The sequence below is a fragment of the Neoarius graeffei genome, chromosome 19, assembly GCF_027579695.1.
Source record: "Neoarius graeffei isolate fNeoGra1 chromosome 19, fNeoGra1.pri, whole genome shotgun sequence".
NCBI classification, from domain to species: domain Eukaryota; kingdom Metazoa; phylum Chordata; class Actinopteri; order Siluriformes; family Ariidae; genus Neoarius; species Neoarius graeffei.
Genome location: NC_083587.1, coordinates 40889638 through 40902929, shown reverse-complemented (window position 1 = coordinate 40902929; position 13292 = coordinate 40889638). Strand labels below are relative to the sequence as shown.

At 42.5% G+C, this 13292-nt stretch overlaps 1 protein-coding gene across 1 annotated transcript in view; it reads right to left on the bottom strand.

The window, feature by feature from the left end:
• Nucleotides 1–267: 267 nt before the first annotated feature.
• Nucleotides 268–13292, bottom strand: part of mppe1 (metallophosphoesterase 1) — a 170869-nt gene continuing 157844 nt past the window's right edge. The window contains exons 7-8 of the mRNA XM_060900896.1: nt 4954–5094; nt 268–450 (exon numbers count right to left, since the gene is read on the bottom strand). Coding sequence (XP_060756879.1) covers nt 268–450; nt 4954–5094 — 324 coding nt within the window. The remainder of the gene's footprint in view (nt 451–4953; nt 5095–13292) is intronic.

Sequence of the window (13292 nt, the reverse complement as noted above, 5' to 3'; positions counted from 1 at the left end):
ATGTAGACAAATTAACGTAAAACAATACAATAATCTGTTAACTCAAGTGGAGAAGATACTTCACAGTATAATTTTTAAAAAAATGCATCTATAAATAAAATGTAAAATGATCAATGTTATGTAATAGGAGTATCTAAAATTGTCTTTTAGGTACATCAATGTTCAGTTTGTAAACTGATCTATGCACATATAATTGTAAAGACAGACCATGTATACACATGGGTGTGTGTGTGCGTGCATGCACGCATGTGTGCATGTATGTATGTATCACAAGGACTTTTTCTTGCCCAGTAAGCTGGTTGATACATGCAGCGCTTCTTGGAAAAGACGCAGATGCCCAAGTGTGATCAGCACAATCACAATCACACTGCTGCAGTATACTGCAATAATACTGCTCTCCTCCGGCAGGAAACACTTAGACAGTGCAAAATCAGATGGGGAAAAGGTGCCCTAGACACACAAACACACACAGAAGTGTTGGTGGTAAAAACAAATACAGATAGTAACATTAAAATGATCAGAAACAAAAATACTTCACTGACTGCTGACTTTCAGAAGTGCAAATGTCTGCATATTTATAAAAAAAATCAATAAAAAACAGCATAATTTAAAATGTGCTTCCTTATGATTTGTTTTTCTTTTGTACAACTCCAAATCAGAAAAAGTTGGGCTGGTATGTTGAAATTAAAACTGAAAACAATGATTTGTAAATAATAATTGACCTGTATTGCACTCAGAACAATACAACAGCACTTTTTTCCCCCCAAAATAAAAACATTTCAAAAAAAGTTGGGATGGTGAAGCATTTACCACTTTATAATGTTGCCATTTCTTCTCACAACACTTAAAAGATGTTTAGGAACTGAAGACACCAAGTGACGAACCATTTCAGGTGTTATTTTTGTCCCATTCTTCCTGCAAACAGGATGGTGTGCAACAGTACGAGGTCATCATATTTTTCTCTTCAAACTTTGCTATACAATCTCTATTTGGGACAAAGGGTGGTCAGGCACCCTCTCCTTCTGCAGCTATGCCTTTTAATGTGTGCAGAATGTGGTTTTGCATTGTCTTGTTGAAATATCCCTGGAAAAGGTGTTGTTTTGAAGGCAGCACATGTTGCTCCAAAATCTCAATGTATTTTTCTGAATTAATGTTACCATCACAGAAAGTGTAAGTTTCCATGACAGACCCTGGCTTTTGGACTTGCTAGTAACAATCTGGGTGGTCCTTTACCTTGGTCTGAAGTAGGCACTTCTTTGGTCTGAAACACACAGCGTCCATTTCTTACAAAAAAGACCTGTAATACTGATTCATCTGATCACAGTACATGTTTCCACTATGTGATGGTCCACCCCAGATGCCTCTGAAACCAGAGAAGTTGACGGCACTTTTAGACACTGTTAACATAAAACAATGAATATAAAACTTTCTTTTTGCACAGCAAAATTTTAACTGCCACTTATGCCTCCGTATGGTAGTGCTTGACAAAGGTTTGCCAAAGTAATCCTGAGTCCATGTGATCAGCTATAGATGAATGATGGTTCTTGATGCTGTGCTGTTTAAGGGATCAGAGCTTACGGGTTTTCAACTTGTGCCCTTGCCCTTTACGCTCAAAAATTCCTCCAGATTCCTTGAATCATTTAATGATATTGTGCACCCTAGAGAATGAGATGTCCAAATCCCTTCCTATCTTTCTTTGAAGAATGTTGTTTTTAAACAGTTCGATAAGTTTCTCATGCATTTGTTGACAAACTGGAGATCTTCAGCCCATCTTTGCTCCTCAAAGACCAGGCTTTTCCTGGATACAGATTTTGCACCAAGTCACAATTACAGTCACCTGTTGACATCACCTGTTTCAAATCACATAATTATTTAATTGTTTTACTGCATTATTAGCCCTAAATAGCCCCCATCCCAACTTTTTTTTGGAATGTGTTACAGGCCTGAAATGCAGGAATGGATGTACACTGAACAAAAATATAAACGCAGCGGTCCATATTTTATGAAATACAAATGTTCAGATAGAAATTCATTTTCATTTTTATTTTCTATGTGCCCGAGCCCAGTCCAGACGAGAACGTCGTCGCCCAGCAGTCAGGTCCAATCCTCGATGAGGTCTATGTGCATGGAGGCCAGCTTCTCTGAGTCAGTTTCTCACAGTTTGACTGTTGACCCTGCGATTGTGTCTCCCCATGGTCTCATCTGCGGTCTGTGTTGCAGTCCGGCACCGATCACGCAGGTGGGTCAGACGGATATGCCGGTCTTGTGCTGGAGTGGTGACACGTGGCCTGCGTGCATGTGGCATGTTGTCTGTGGTGCCATGCTGCTGAAATCGTCGTCGGAGGCGGACTATCGTGGAATGCACCCCCAATTGACACCCTACAGCTCTGATGGACATTCCAGCCTGCAGCATGCCAATGGCTCGTTCCCGGTTGATTCTGGTCATCTGTGGCATCTTGACATTTGAACATTTTTGTCATTTTAGGGTGGCCTTTTATTGGCCCCACATAAAGGATGGTCATGACATGCATTACTCAGTGAAATTTTTGTCTGCAATGGTCACACCCGACTGGATCATGGATTATCTCAAGTCTGGGCACTGCTCAGAACTTGAGTAGAGGGACATTTTTTTTTCAAAAAATGTTTACTGGTATGCTATACTATCATTTGATGTGGGCAGAAAAAAAAATCAGTATCGGATGTACAAAATAAATAAAATCTTTAGGTGCTGCGTTTATATTTTTGTTCAGTGTATATTAAAAAATGAAGTGGACCAGACAAATCACAAAATATCTTGGGTTCATACTGTCTGCAATGAAATATTCAAAGTAAATTTATAAATCACTGCTTTCTTCATATTATACTCACCATACACTTTATTAGGAACACCTGTACACTCACACATTCATGCAGTTTTATCATTAGCCAATCATGTGGCGGCAGCAGCAGCACAATGCATAAAATCATGCAGATACAAGTGCTTCAGTTTAGAGCCCTGCACTCCCGCGGGAGTCCCGTGGGACCCAACGCAAAGCAGTGTGGCGTGGGACAAATTTTGAAAGCTCATTGCGGGCGCGGGCAGGAGGGGGAGTGCACAATGCGGGAGTGGGCGGGAGAGGTGATAAGCTGCAGTCCCGCTAACTAAAAACGTGTTTAAAATAAAATTTATAAATTATTAATTTATGTCTATCGTATATCATTTGTGCTGGATATTTTATTTGGCATTAATAAAAACATTTTAAGATGCCTAAATTTGCGGATGTGGTCTAATCTCGCGTACGTTTCCGATTCCTTTCCGCTCTTCCGTGTTTGAGATCTCCGATCATGGCAGAAGAGCAGAGCTCCTCTAGTGAAGCTCACAGGGCTTCAGAAGTAAGTGCTGCTTTAAAAAGAGGTACATAAAAAGTCAAGAGTATTAGTTCTAAGTATTAAAAAGTATTAACTAGTATTAAAAAGGACCGTGTATCGCACAGATTGTTCAATTTAAAGCTAGAAATAGACAGTGTATAATCTGAGGAGCTGGTTGTGGTTGCGCAGCACTTCACATGAGAGGAGAATGAAATCGCGATTGGGATCATAACGCCACAGACTCGGAAGTGGGAGTGCGAGTGCGCAAAGCGAAAGCTGTCAATCAAAGCGAGAGCTGTCAATCATGAGCGCATGCAGCGCTCAACTTGGAATGTGTCAGCAGAATGTCAGAGTCTAAACAATAAACTTACAATAAATGAAGGAATGGTCAGTGGAGAGCTCAGCTAAGCTCAGCATGTTTAATTCCCCAAGCCAATGACAAGAACTTTCGTGAGAAATAACGCGAACGTCTGCATCATGCGGGATTTGCGGGCGGGAACGGGACAAAATATGGCAGGCACGGGCGGGAGCAGGACTGAAAATTCTGTCCCGCGCAGACCTCTACTTCAGTTAATACTCACATCAAAACGAAGAAAAGATTATCTCTGTGACTTTAACCGTAGCTTGGTTGTTGGTGCCAGATGGGCTCATATGGGTATTTCACAAACTGCTAATCTCTTGAGATTTTCACACACGACAGTCTCTACAGAGGTGTGTGTGGAGGGTCTGCAGGCTAAAACAGCTTGTTGATGAGAGAGATCACAGGAAAATGACCAGACTGGTCTGAGCTGACAGGGAATCTATTGAAACTCAAAGAAGAACTTTCTACAATCGTGATGAGCAGAAAAGCAACTCAGAATGCACAATACCTCGAACCTTGAAGTAGATGGGCTACAACAGCAGAAGACCATATCAAGTTCCACTCCTGTCAGGCAAGAACAAGAATCTGAAGCTATCATGGGCACAGGCTCACCGAAACTGGACAGTTAGAGACAGAAAAAAAACCAAGTGATTTATTTTTTTGAACCTTCATCTGTCCAGACTGGGTGAGCCTGTGCCCAAGATAGCTTCAGATTCCTGTTCATGGTTGGCAGGAGTGGAACCTGATGTAGGTTTCTGCTATTGTCGCCCATCCAACTCAAAGTTCGGTGTTTTGCGCATGACACTTTTGCTGATATTTTTCTGCTTGCCACAGTTGTACAGAGTGATTATTTAAATTACTATATCCTTCCTGGTAGCTCAAACCATTCTGACCATTTTCTTCTGGCATCTCCCATCAACAAGCCATTTCCACCCACAGAACTTTCACTCACTCAATATATATTTTTTGTTTTCTCTACAAGTTTGTGTGAAATTCCCAGGAGATCAGGTAGTTTCTGAAATATTCAAACCAGACATTCTGAGTAACAACCATGCTGCAATTAAAGTCACAGAGATAATATTTTTTCTGCATTTTGATGCTGGATTAATTGAAGCTCTTGATCTGTATCTGCATAATTTTTTTGCATTGCACTGCTGCCACAAGATTAGCTGACTGGCTAGCTGCATGAATGTGCAAGTGTTCTTGTTAAAGTAAACAGATACTGTGTGTAATTTTCTGGTTACCAGAATGAAGCTGGGATTGTTACGGTTTCTCCAGCTGAAAGATGGAACACTGATCTCCAGGAAACGATTCTCATGGAAAACCTCACAGCTGCTGTGGGTGTGGCCACTCAGAATGAGGCGGGGCTGGAACCACCACAGTAGCTGAGCATTAGAGAAGAAAGCTGTTTTTATTTAATATGGTCATATACTTTAATTTTCCTATAATTAGTTCAGAATTTATTTCTGTACAAGACTATGATAAATAGATCTGTTTAAGATAAATACAGTGTCTTGCAAAAGTATTCATCCCCCTTGGGGTTTGTCCTGTTTTGTCACATTACAAGCTGAAATTAAAATGGACTTTTGGTTGGTTGGCACCATTTGATTTACACAACATGCTGACCACTTTAAAAGTGCATTTTTTTAAACAGACAATAATTCTCATCTCATTATCTCTAGCTGCTTTATCCTGTTCTACAGGGTCGCAGGCAAGCTGGAGCCTATCCCAGCTGACTACAGGCGAAAGGCGGGGTACACCCTGGACAAGTCGCCAGGTCATCACAGGGCTGATACATAGACACCCATTCACACTCACATCTACGGTCAATTTAGAGTCACCAGTTAACCTAACCTGCATGTCTTTGGACTGTGGGGGAAACCGGAGCACCTGGAGGAAACCCACGCGGACACGGGGAGAACATGCAAACTCCGCACAGAAAGGCCCTCGCCGGCCACGGGGATCGAACCCAGACCTTCTTGCTGTGAAGCGACAGTGCTAACCACTACACCACCGTGCCGCCCAGCCAATAATTAAGATGAAAAAACAAAACAACCCCCCCCCCCCCCCAAAAAAAAAAAAAAAACCCAGAAATCTGGAGTGGGGTGTAAGTATTCACCCCTTTCGTATGAAACCCCTAAATCAGAACTGGTCCAACCAAATAACTTCATAAGTCACATAATTAGTTGATTAAGATCCACCTATGTCAGGGTTTCCCCAGGTTTGACCACCATAAATTTAAGACTTTTTTAAGACCACTTAAATGAGAATTAAGACCGACATCGCACCCATTATGCGGTCGTAGAACACTAGATCAAATTCCCAATAATGACAAATGTTTCAAGTAAAAATACTTTTATTATAAAAGTTATATACTTAAGTCATTATGTGCATTGCTTGTCGAATCTTCACATTCAAGACAAAAAAACAAGTCTAAACCTGGAAGAAAGGAGCACAACGTAGGGTCCAAGTCATGGCCTTAAAGGTACACAAAAATGCAATAGGCATACCAACACATTAATGCCAAAGGTGTGCACTCACCAGTCAAAAAGCCAAACTGAGGGCCTAACTCGAGGCCTAAAGAACTGTCTCTGAACTAATTATGACCATGCACCCAGAGATGATACTTAAAATAAAAGTGATGTGGGTGTATTTTTTCTCATCTCATCTCATTATCTCTAGCCGCTTTATCCTTCTACAGGGTCGCAGGCAAGCTGGAGCTCCCAGCTGACTACGGGCGAAAGGCGGGGTACACCCTGGACAAGTCGCCAGGTCATCACAGGGCTGACACATAGACACAGACAACCATTCACACTCACATTCACACCTACGGTCAATTTAGAGTCACCAGTTAACCTAACCTGCATGTCTTTGGACTGTGGGGGAAACCGGAGCACCCGGAGGAAACCCACGCGGACACGGGGAGAACATGCAAACTCCACACAGAAAGGCCCTCGCCAGCCCCGGGGCTCGAACCCAGGACCTTCTTGCTGTGAGGCGACAGCGCTAACCACTACACCACCGTGCCGCCCCGGGTGTATTTTTTTTTAAATAAAATATCAAAACATTCACAACACTCTAAACAGACAAACTCTTTGTCTTAGTTTCCCAGCACTTGCTTCAACCATTTTACATTTTGTACCCTTGTAAACGAGGGAGGGAGAGAGATACAGAGGGGCATAGATAGATAAGAGACGAGGGGGATGGATGGGAAAAGAGAGAGATAGATAGATCGAGAGAAAAAAGGTAAGCCTAAAGTCTCTTAAAGGTGCACAAAAATGCAATTGGCGTACCAATACATTGGTACAATGGTGTGCACTCACCAGTCAAAAAGCCAAACTGAGGGCCCACCCCAACTCAAGGCCTAAAGAACTGTCTCTAAACTAATTATGACCATGCACCCAGAGATGATAAACAGACAAACTTTTTGTCTTAGTTTCCCAGCATTCAACTTGCTTCAACCATTTTACATTTTGAAGAATAAAAAGAAATGTAAATACTCCTAGTAAACAAGGGAGGGAGGGAAGACATAGATGTGGAGGTGGATAGATAAGAGACACAATGAGATAAATCCACCACTTGCCTCATTAACGTCTTTGACCAACTCCTTCGTTATATAAGGAGCAAGACTGAATTTTGTTATGTAAGACGTTTTGTTTTTTCCACAGGAGAATGTTGTAGTGACTTCCGAGACTGGGAACATAGCCTTAAAGAGTTTGCTTATGCCCTCATTCGAGCTGTACGAGTGGTGTTCCATAATTGTTTTTAAAATCCAGAGCACCTCTGCTCGAAGTGTCGGGGTTCCACCGACACTCATCATGCCACTGCTCAGCCCTTGTGTTGTTACTAGCCTTGCCAATGATGTCTGGCTTGGCTGATGCTGCTGACATTCGACAGTGGTGCTAGTGCCAACTTCAGGTGCATTCGGAGATTGAACTGTGCAGAACTGAGCAATGGGCTGGTGGCGGTGGAGGGCAGATGCAATGTGTTTTGAGCTCTTCATGTGAGACTCTAAAGCAAAATGACCTATAGTGGACAACTTGAAGGTCTTTCAACAAGCACAGCATCTTGCTTCAACGTCACTTCCAGGAACCTCCCTCAGGCAATCACGATATCTTTCATCTGAAAGCCACTGCTGATTAAAACGACACTTCCCCATGCTGCGATTCGTGGAGTCTCCTCTCCACCACGGACTCCGACGATTGCGCCAGCGCAAAAATGTATCAGTATTGTTTCTTTCTTTGCACCTACTCCAAGAAATTCACTGATGTTACGCAAAACCCATGTTTTCACATTGTAGAATAGTATGAGTAAATTTAAGACCTTTGTTTAAAACATTAAGACTTGGGCAAAGCAATTTAAGACTTTTTAAGGCCTTAATTTTGGAATATTAAATTTAAGACAGCGGCACGGTGGTGTAGTGGTTAGCGCTGTCGCCTCACAGCAAGAAGGTCCTGGGTTCAAGCCCCGGGGCCGGCGAGGGCCTTTCTGTGTGGAGTTTGCATGTTCTCCCCGTGTCCGCGTGGGTTTCCTCTGGGTACTCCGGTTTCCCCCACAGTCCAAAGACATGCAGGTTAGGTTAACTGGTGACTCTAAATTGACCGTAGGTGTGAATGGTTGTCTGTGTGTCGGCCCTGTGATGACCTGGCGACTTGTCCAGGGTGTACCCCGCCTTTCGCCTGTAGTCAGCTGGGATAGGCTCCAGCTTGCCTGCGACCCTGTAGAAGGATAAAGTGGCTAGAGATAATGAATGAATGAATAAATTTAAGACTTTTAAGACCCCGCGGCTACCATGTATGTGCAATCAAAGTGTCACATGATCTGTCACATGATGTCTATATAAATCATACTGTTCTGGAAGGACCATGATTTTCAAGTAATTTGTCAGAGGAGGGAAGAAGAGGTAGAGAGAAAACTAAATCTGAAAACTTTAAGGTACTAAAAAGGAAGGGGCAAGTTGATGAACAAAATGTTCCATTTAGTATGGGAGAATTAAAAAGGGCACTGTCTAAAACTGGGAAGACTGCACCAGGGAAAGATGAAATATGCTACTCTATGTTAAAGCATTTAAGTGTGGAGGGACTGAAAACATTATCACTATTTAATAAAGTGTGGGAAGAGGGGAGAATCCCAGAAAGGTGGAAAGAAGCAATAATTGTTCCAATAAAGAAACCTGGAAAGGATGCCAGTAAGTCAGAAAACTACAGACCTATAGCCTTGACATCGCATGTATGTAAACTGATGGAATGGATGGCTAATGAGAGACTTATGTATTGGTTGGAGAAAGAAAGTAAAGTGGCTGTACGGCAAAGTGGGTTTAGGAGAGGAAGGGGTACTATGGACCCAGTGTTCTGTTTAGAGGATGAGATTAGGAAAGCCCAAATAAATAAAGAGGCAGTGGCAGCAGTATTTTTTGATGTGGAAAAAAGCTTATATGTTATGGAAGAAGGGATTGATGATCAAACTGCACAGTATGGGGATTGGAGGGAAAGTTTTTAACTGGATAATAGATTTTTTTAGATGGTAGAACTATTCAGGTTAAAATAGGGCCAGAACTTTCAACACGGCACGTTGTTAGAAAATGAAACACCCCAGGGGAGTGTTTTAAGTCCAGCGCTATTCACTGTAATGATTAATGACATATTTGACAACATTCCACTGGATATGGGGAGATCGCTGTTTGCGGATGATGGGGCACTGTGGAAAAGAGGGAGAAATGTTGAACACATTATCAAGAAGCTGCAGGATGGAATCAACTTAATGGAAAAGTGGGGAACAAAGTGGGGTTTTAAATTCACTGTGGAAAAAAAAACAAAATATATGCTATTTTCAAGGAAAAAGAAATAGGGAATGTAATCTGAAATTATATGGGCATAATATAGAAACAGTTGAAAGTTTTTGTTTTTTAGGAATCTATTTGGATCAGAGACTAACATGGCAAGAGCATGTAATGTATGTGGCTAACAAGAAAAGTTTTAAATGTCATGAGGTGTATGGTAGGATTGGAATGGGGAGCTCGCAGACAATCTTTGAAATACATTTACGTAGCCTTAATAAAATCCAGACTTGACTATGGCAGTATTGTGTATGGGTCAGCGGCAACACCTGTGCTGGCAGAGCTGGATGTCATACAAGCTCGGGCACTAATGGTGCTTTTCCACTACCAACACGGCTGAGTTGGGCTGAGCCGTGCGGTGCTGAGTTGGGCTGAGTCGAGCTGAGTGGGGCTGTTGGAGTTGCATTTCGACTACAACCGCACTGAACCGTGCTGGCTGGAAGTGGGTGGACACATTGGGTGGAGTTAGCGAAAGTGGGTGGACGTCACGTGATGTCATTCGGCGGCGCAAACAGTGACATCAGTGACCTTTTAAGCAGTAGTCTCACGACCCGGATAGTAAACAATAAACATGGAGGACATGGAGTCGTTAGTGTTGCTCGTCTTGGTGCTGTGGCTTGTTGTCACCGACAACGCCAACAGATACTGGCAAGAGCGTATAGATGAGGCGAGGCGCATAATGTTGTAATTCTTCTTCTTCCAGGTTTACAGATCCCAGCGTGCTCGCGGGGCGTGTGTGGGCATGTGAGGACACTCCTCCTCACCAATCAGTGCACAGGGGAGTGTCTCCTCACGCCCCTAGCCCCACTCGGCTCAGTTGGGCTCACTTCAGCCCCACTCCAAAACCGTGCGAGTTTTGGGTGCTGAGTCAGGCTGAAGCAAGCTGAGTCGTGCTGCTCTGAGGTAGTCGAAACGCGAGCCGTGTTGGGTTGAAGTGAGCTGAAGCGAGCTGAAGTGAGCTGAAAAAGGGTAGTGGAAAAGGGCCATAAGAGTGTGTTTAGGTACAGTCAGAACCTCTCCCATATGTGCTACAAGTCGAAACAGGTAAAATGCCATTACAGCTACACCAAAGACAGCTGATGGCTAATTGTTGGATACACCTAAAGGGACATGACGTGCATCCAGCAAAAAAGGGTTTTGCAGACATGCTGGAAGAAGGAGAGAACACAAAAGCAAAGTTTTGGCTGGATAGGTGACCAAACAGCAAGAGACATGGGAGTGTATGATAGAGAGTTTGGGGCAACTGTGCTGTGGCCTGCCAGACTTACCTGGATCTTAGAAAGTCCTGGTGTGAATATGGAACTGCTTAAGGTCAAGCACAGTGACAAGACTGCTGATTTAGCAAGTGTATATTACTGGTATAGAGACCTTAAATGCAAAGAGAGTGTTCATATCTTTACAGATGGGTCAAAGGATTCACAAACAGAACAACAGGGGCTGCGGTTGCTGTGCCCAGTCATCAGATCAGACTTAATAAAAGGACATCAGATTGTTTAAATGTGAGTAGTGTTGAGTTGTATGCCATATTGATGGCACCTGAGTGGGTCAAACAGGCAAACTGTGGAAATGCCATTATCTGTAGTGATTCTGGGTCAATTTTGTCAAGTATTTAAACAGGAACAGCCAAAAGCCACTTAGATCTTTTGTATGAAGTCTTGTTTATAAGCTCTAGGTTGATTAGACAAGGGAGAGTGGTCACATTCATGTGGGTTCCAGCCCATGTAGGTATCCTTGGAAACAAACAAGCAGACAAAGTAGCAAAAGAAGCAATCAAAAAGAGAAATGTGGAAGTCAATATTAAATTATTGAAACCCGAAGGGAAAAGCATAGTCTGGAGAAAGACGAACCAACAGTGGCAACGTCAGTGGGATAATGAGACAAAAGGAAGACACTTGTATGCTATTAAAGACAAAGTAGGTGGAGTATCAAGCAGTAGGGGAACAGGGAGGAGAGAGCAGGTGATAATGAACAGGCTGAGAATTGGGCACAGCAACCTAAACAGCACACTTCACATTATAGGAAAGCATCCAACAGGCCTTTATGATCACTGCCAGGAGAGGGAAACAGTTGAACACATTCTCACATCATGTAGAAAGTATTCACAACCCAGACAAGAAATGATAAATTAATTACGGGAGGTAGGAAAAGTAGAAAATAGCATTAAAAGTATATTGGAGTGTGGAGACAATGTGCAGGGTAAAAGAAGGCTATTTAGGTTCCTGAGGACTACAGGACTGGACAAACTGATTTAAATTAATAAAAACTGAGGGAGATTGCATTATAATGCAATGAAGGAAAACAGGACTGATATGGAAACTTGACAACTCTGACAAGTAGGAACTACTTCAATACAGAAGATGGCAGTAGTGCAACACCCAGGATGCAAGTGTAACCTACTTCAGCTCACACTATTAAGAGTAACTGCTGGAGTTAGAGATGAAAGTGGAGCAAAGAAAAAAACCCTGAACTTTTGAAAGTCAAACTAAGATGGGGGGCAACGTCTCATCTCATCTCATTATCTCTAGCCGCTTTATCCTGTCCTACAGGGTCGCAGGCAAGCTGGAGCCTATCTCAGCTGACTACGGGCGAAAGGTGGGGTACACCCTGGACAAGTCGCCAGGTCATCACAGGGCTGACACATAGACACAGACAACCATTCACACTCACATTCACACCTATGGTCAATTTAGAGTCACCAGTTAACCTAACCTGCATGTCTTTGGACTGTGGGGGAAACCGGAGCACCCGGAGGAAACCCACGCGGACACAGGGAGAACATGCAAACTCCACACAGAAAGGCCCTCGCCGGCCACGGGGCTCGAACCCAGACCTTCTTGCTGTGAGGCGACAGCGCTAACCACTACACCACCGTGGGGGGGCAACGTCCCCCGAAAATATTTTAATAACATAACACACAAAACCCTGCATTCTAGTGCATTTTAGTGTTTATTTTCACTGAAACAAGTTATAACTTTTAAGCCTTTTTCTTTCATGTACATTAATGATTAACATGTCAAAAATATCAAATTGAATTCCCCTAGTTAATGAGTAATTTTCAGGAGTGCATTTAGAAAACGCGGTGATTTTCCTGCTACACAGTTCATTACTTTGAAAAAAATATCAGACAGTTGAAGGTAAACTCAGCAAAATCCCAAAACAGCACTGTTAAAGTAAAGGTCTGTTAGAGTTTCTAAAGCTTTCAGGTTTCAATGTTGGGGACATCGAGCCTCGTTTATCAATCTTTTGTGTGTTTGCATAAACTAAAGTGAACTAAACATTTCCAATTCATATTTATGCGAGTTGAAGCCAATTGTTTACATTAGTTCGTATTGTCTGTAAATTTAAACACACCAATGAATACCAAATTTCTCATGTAAATCAGGGGCGTAGCTCAAATTTTTCAGGGTGGGGGGTGTCACACACTGACTGGCAGCCTGAGTACATTATGTAACAAAAAATAAATTACCATTGCTAGTTTTAGGCAGCTTAGAAACTGGCTCTTCCATTATTGCTGTTTCTTCCACGTTTTCTTGATGTTGTGTTCTGGAAACGGCACTAAAATTTAGCTTTGAAGCCACAAAATGCAACTTTGATGGAAAAAAAATATAATAAATTGCATACCTCTCTTCACGTCGAAAGAAGGAGGAAAGTTTTGCTTGTTTTGACATGGCGAATTATTAACACGAGAAAATACTCGCAATTCGCAACTAAAAAGACTGCGGCTACACTGGCAGCTTGAACATGCTT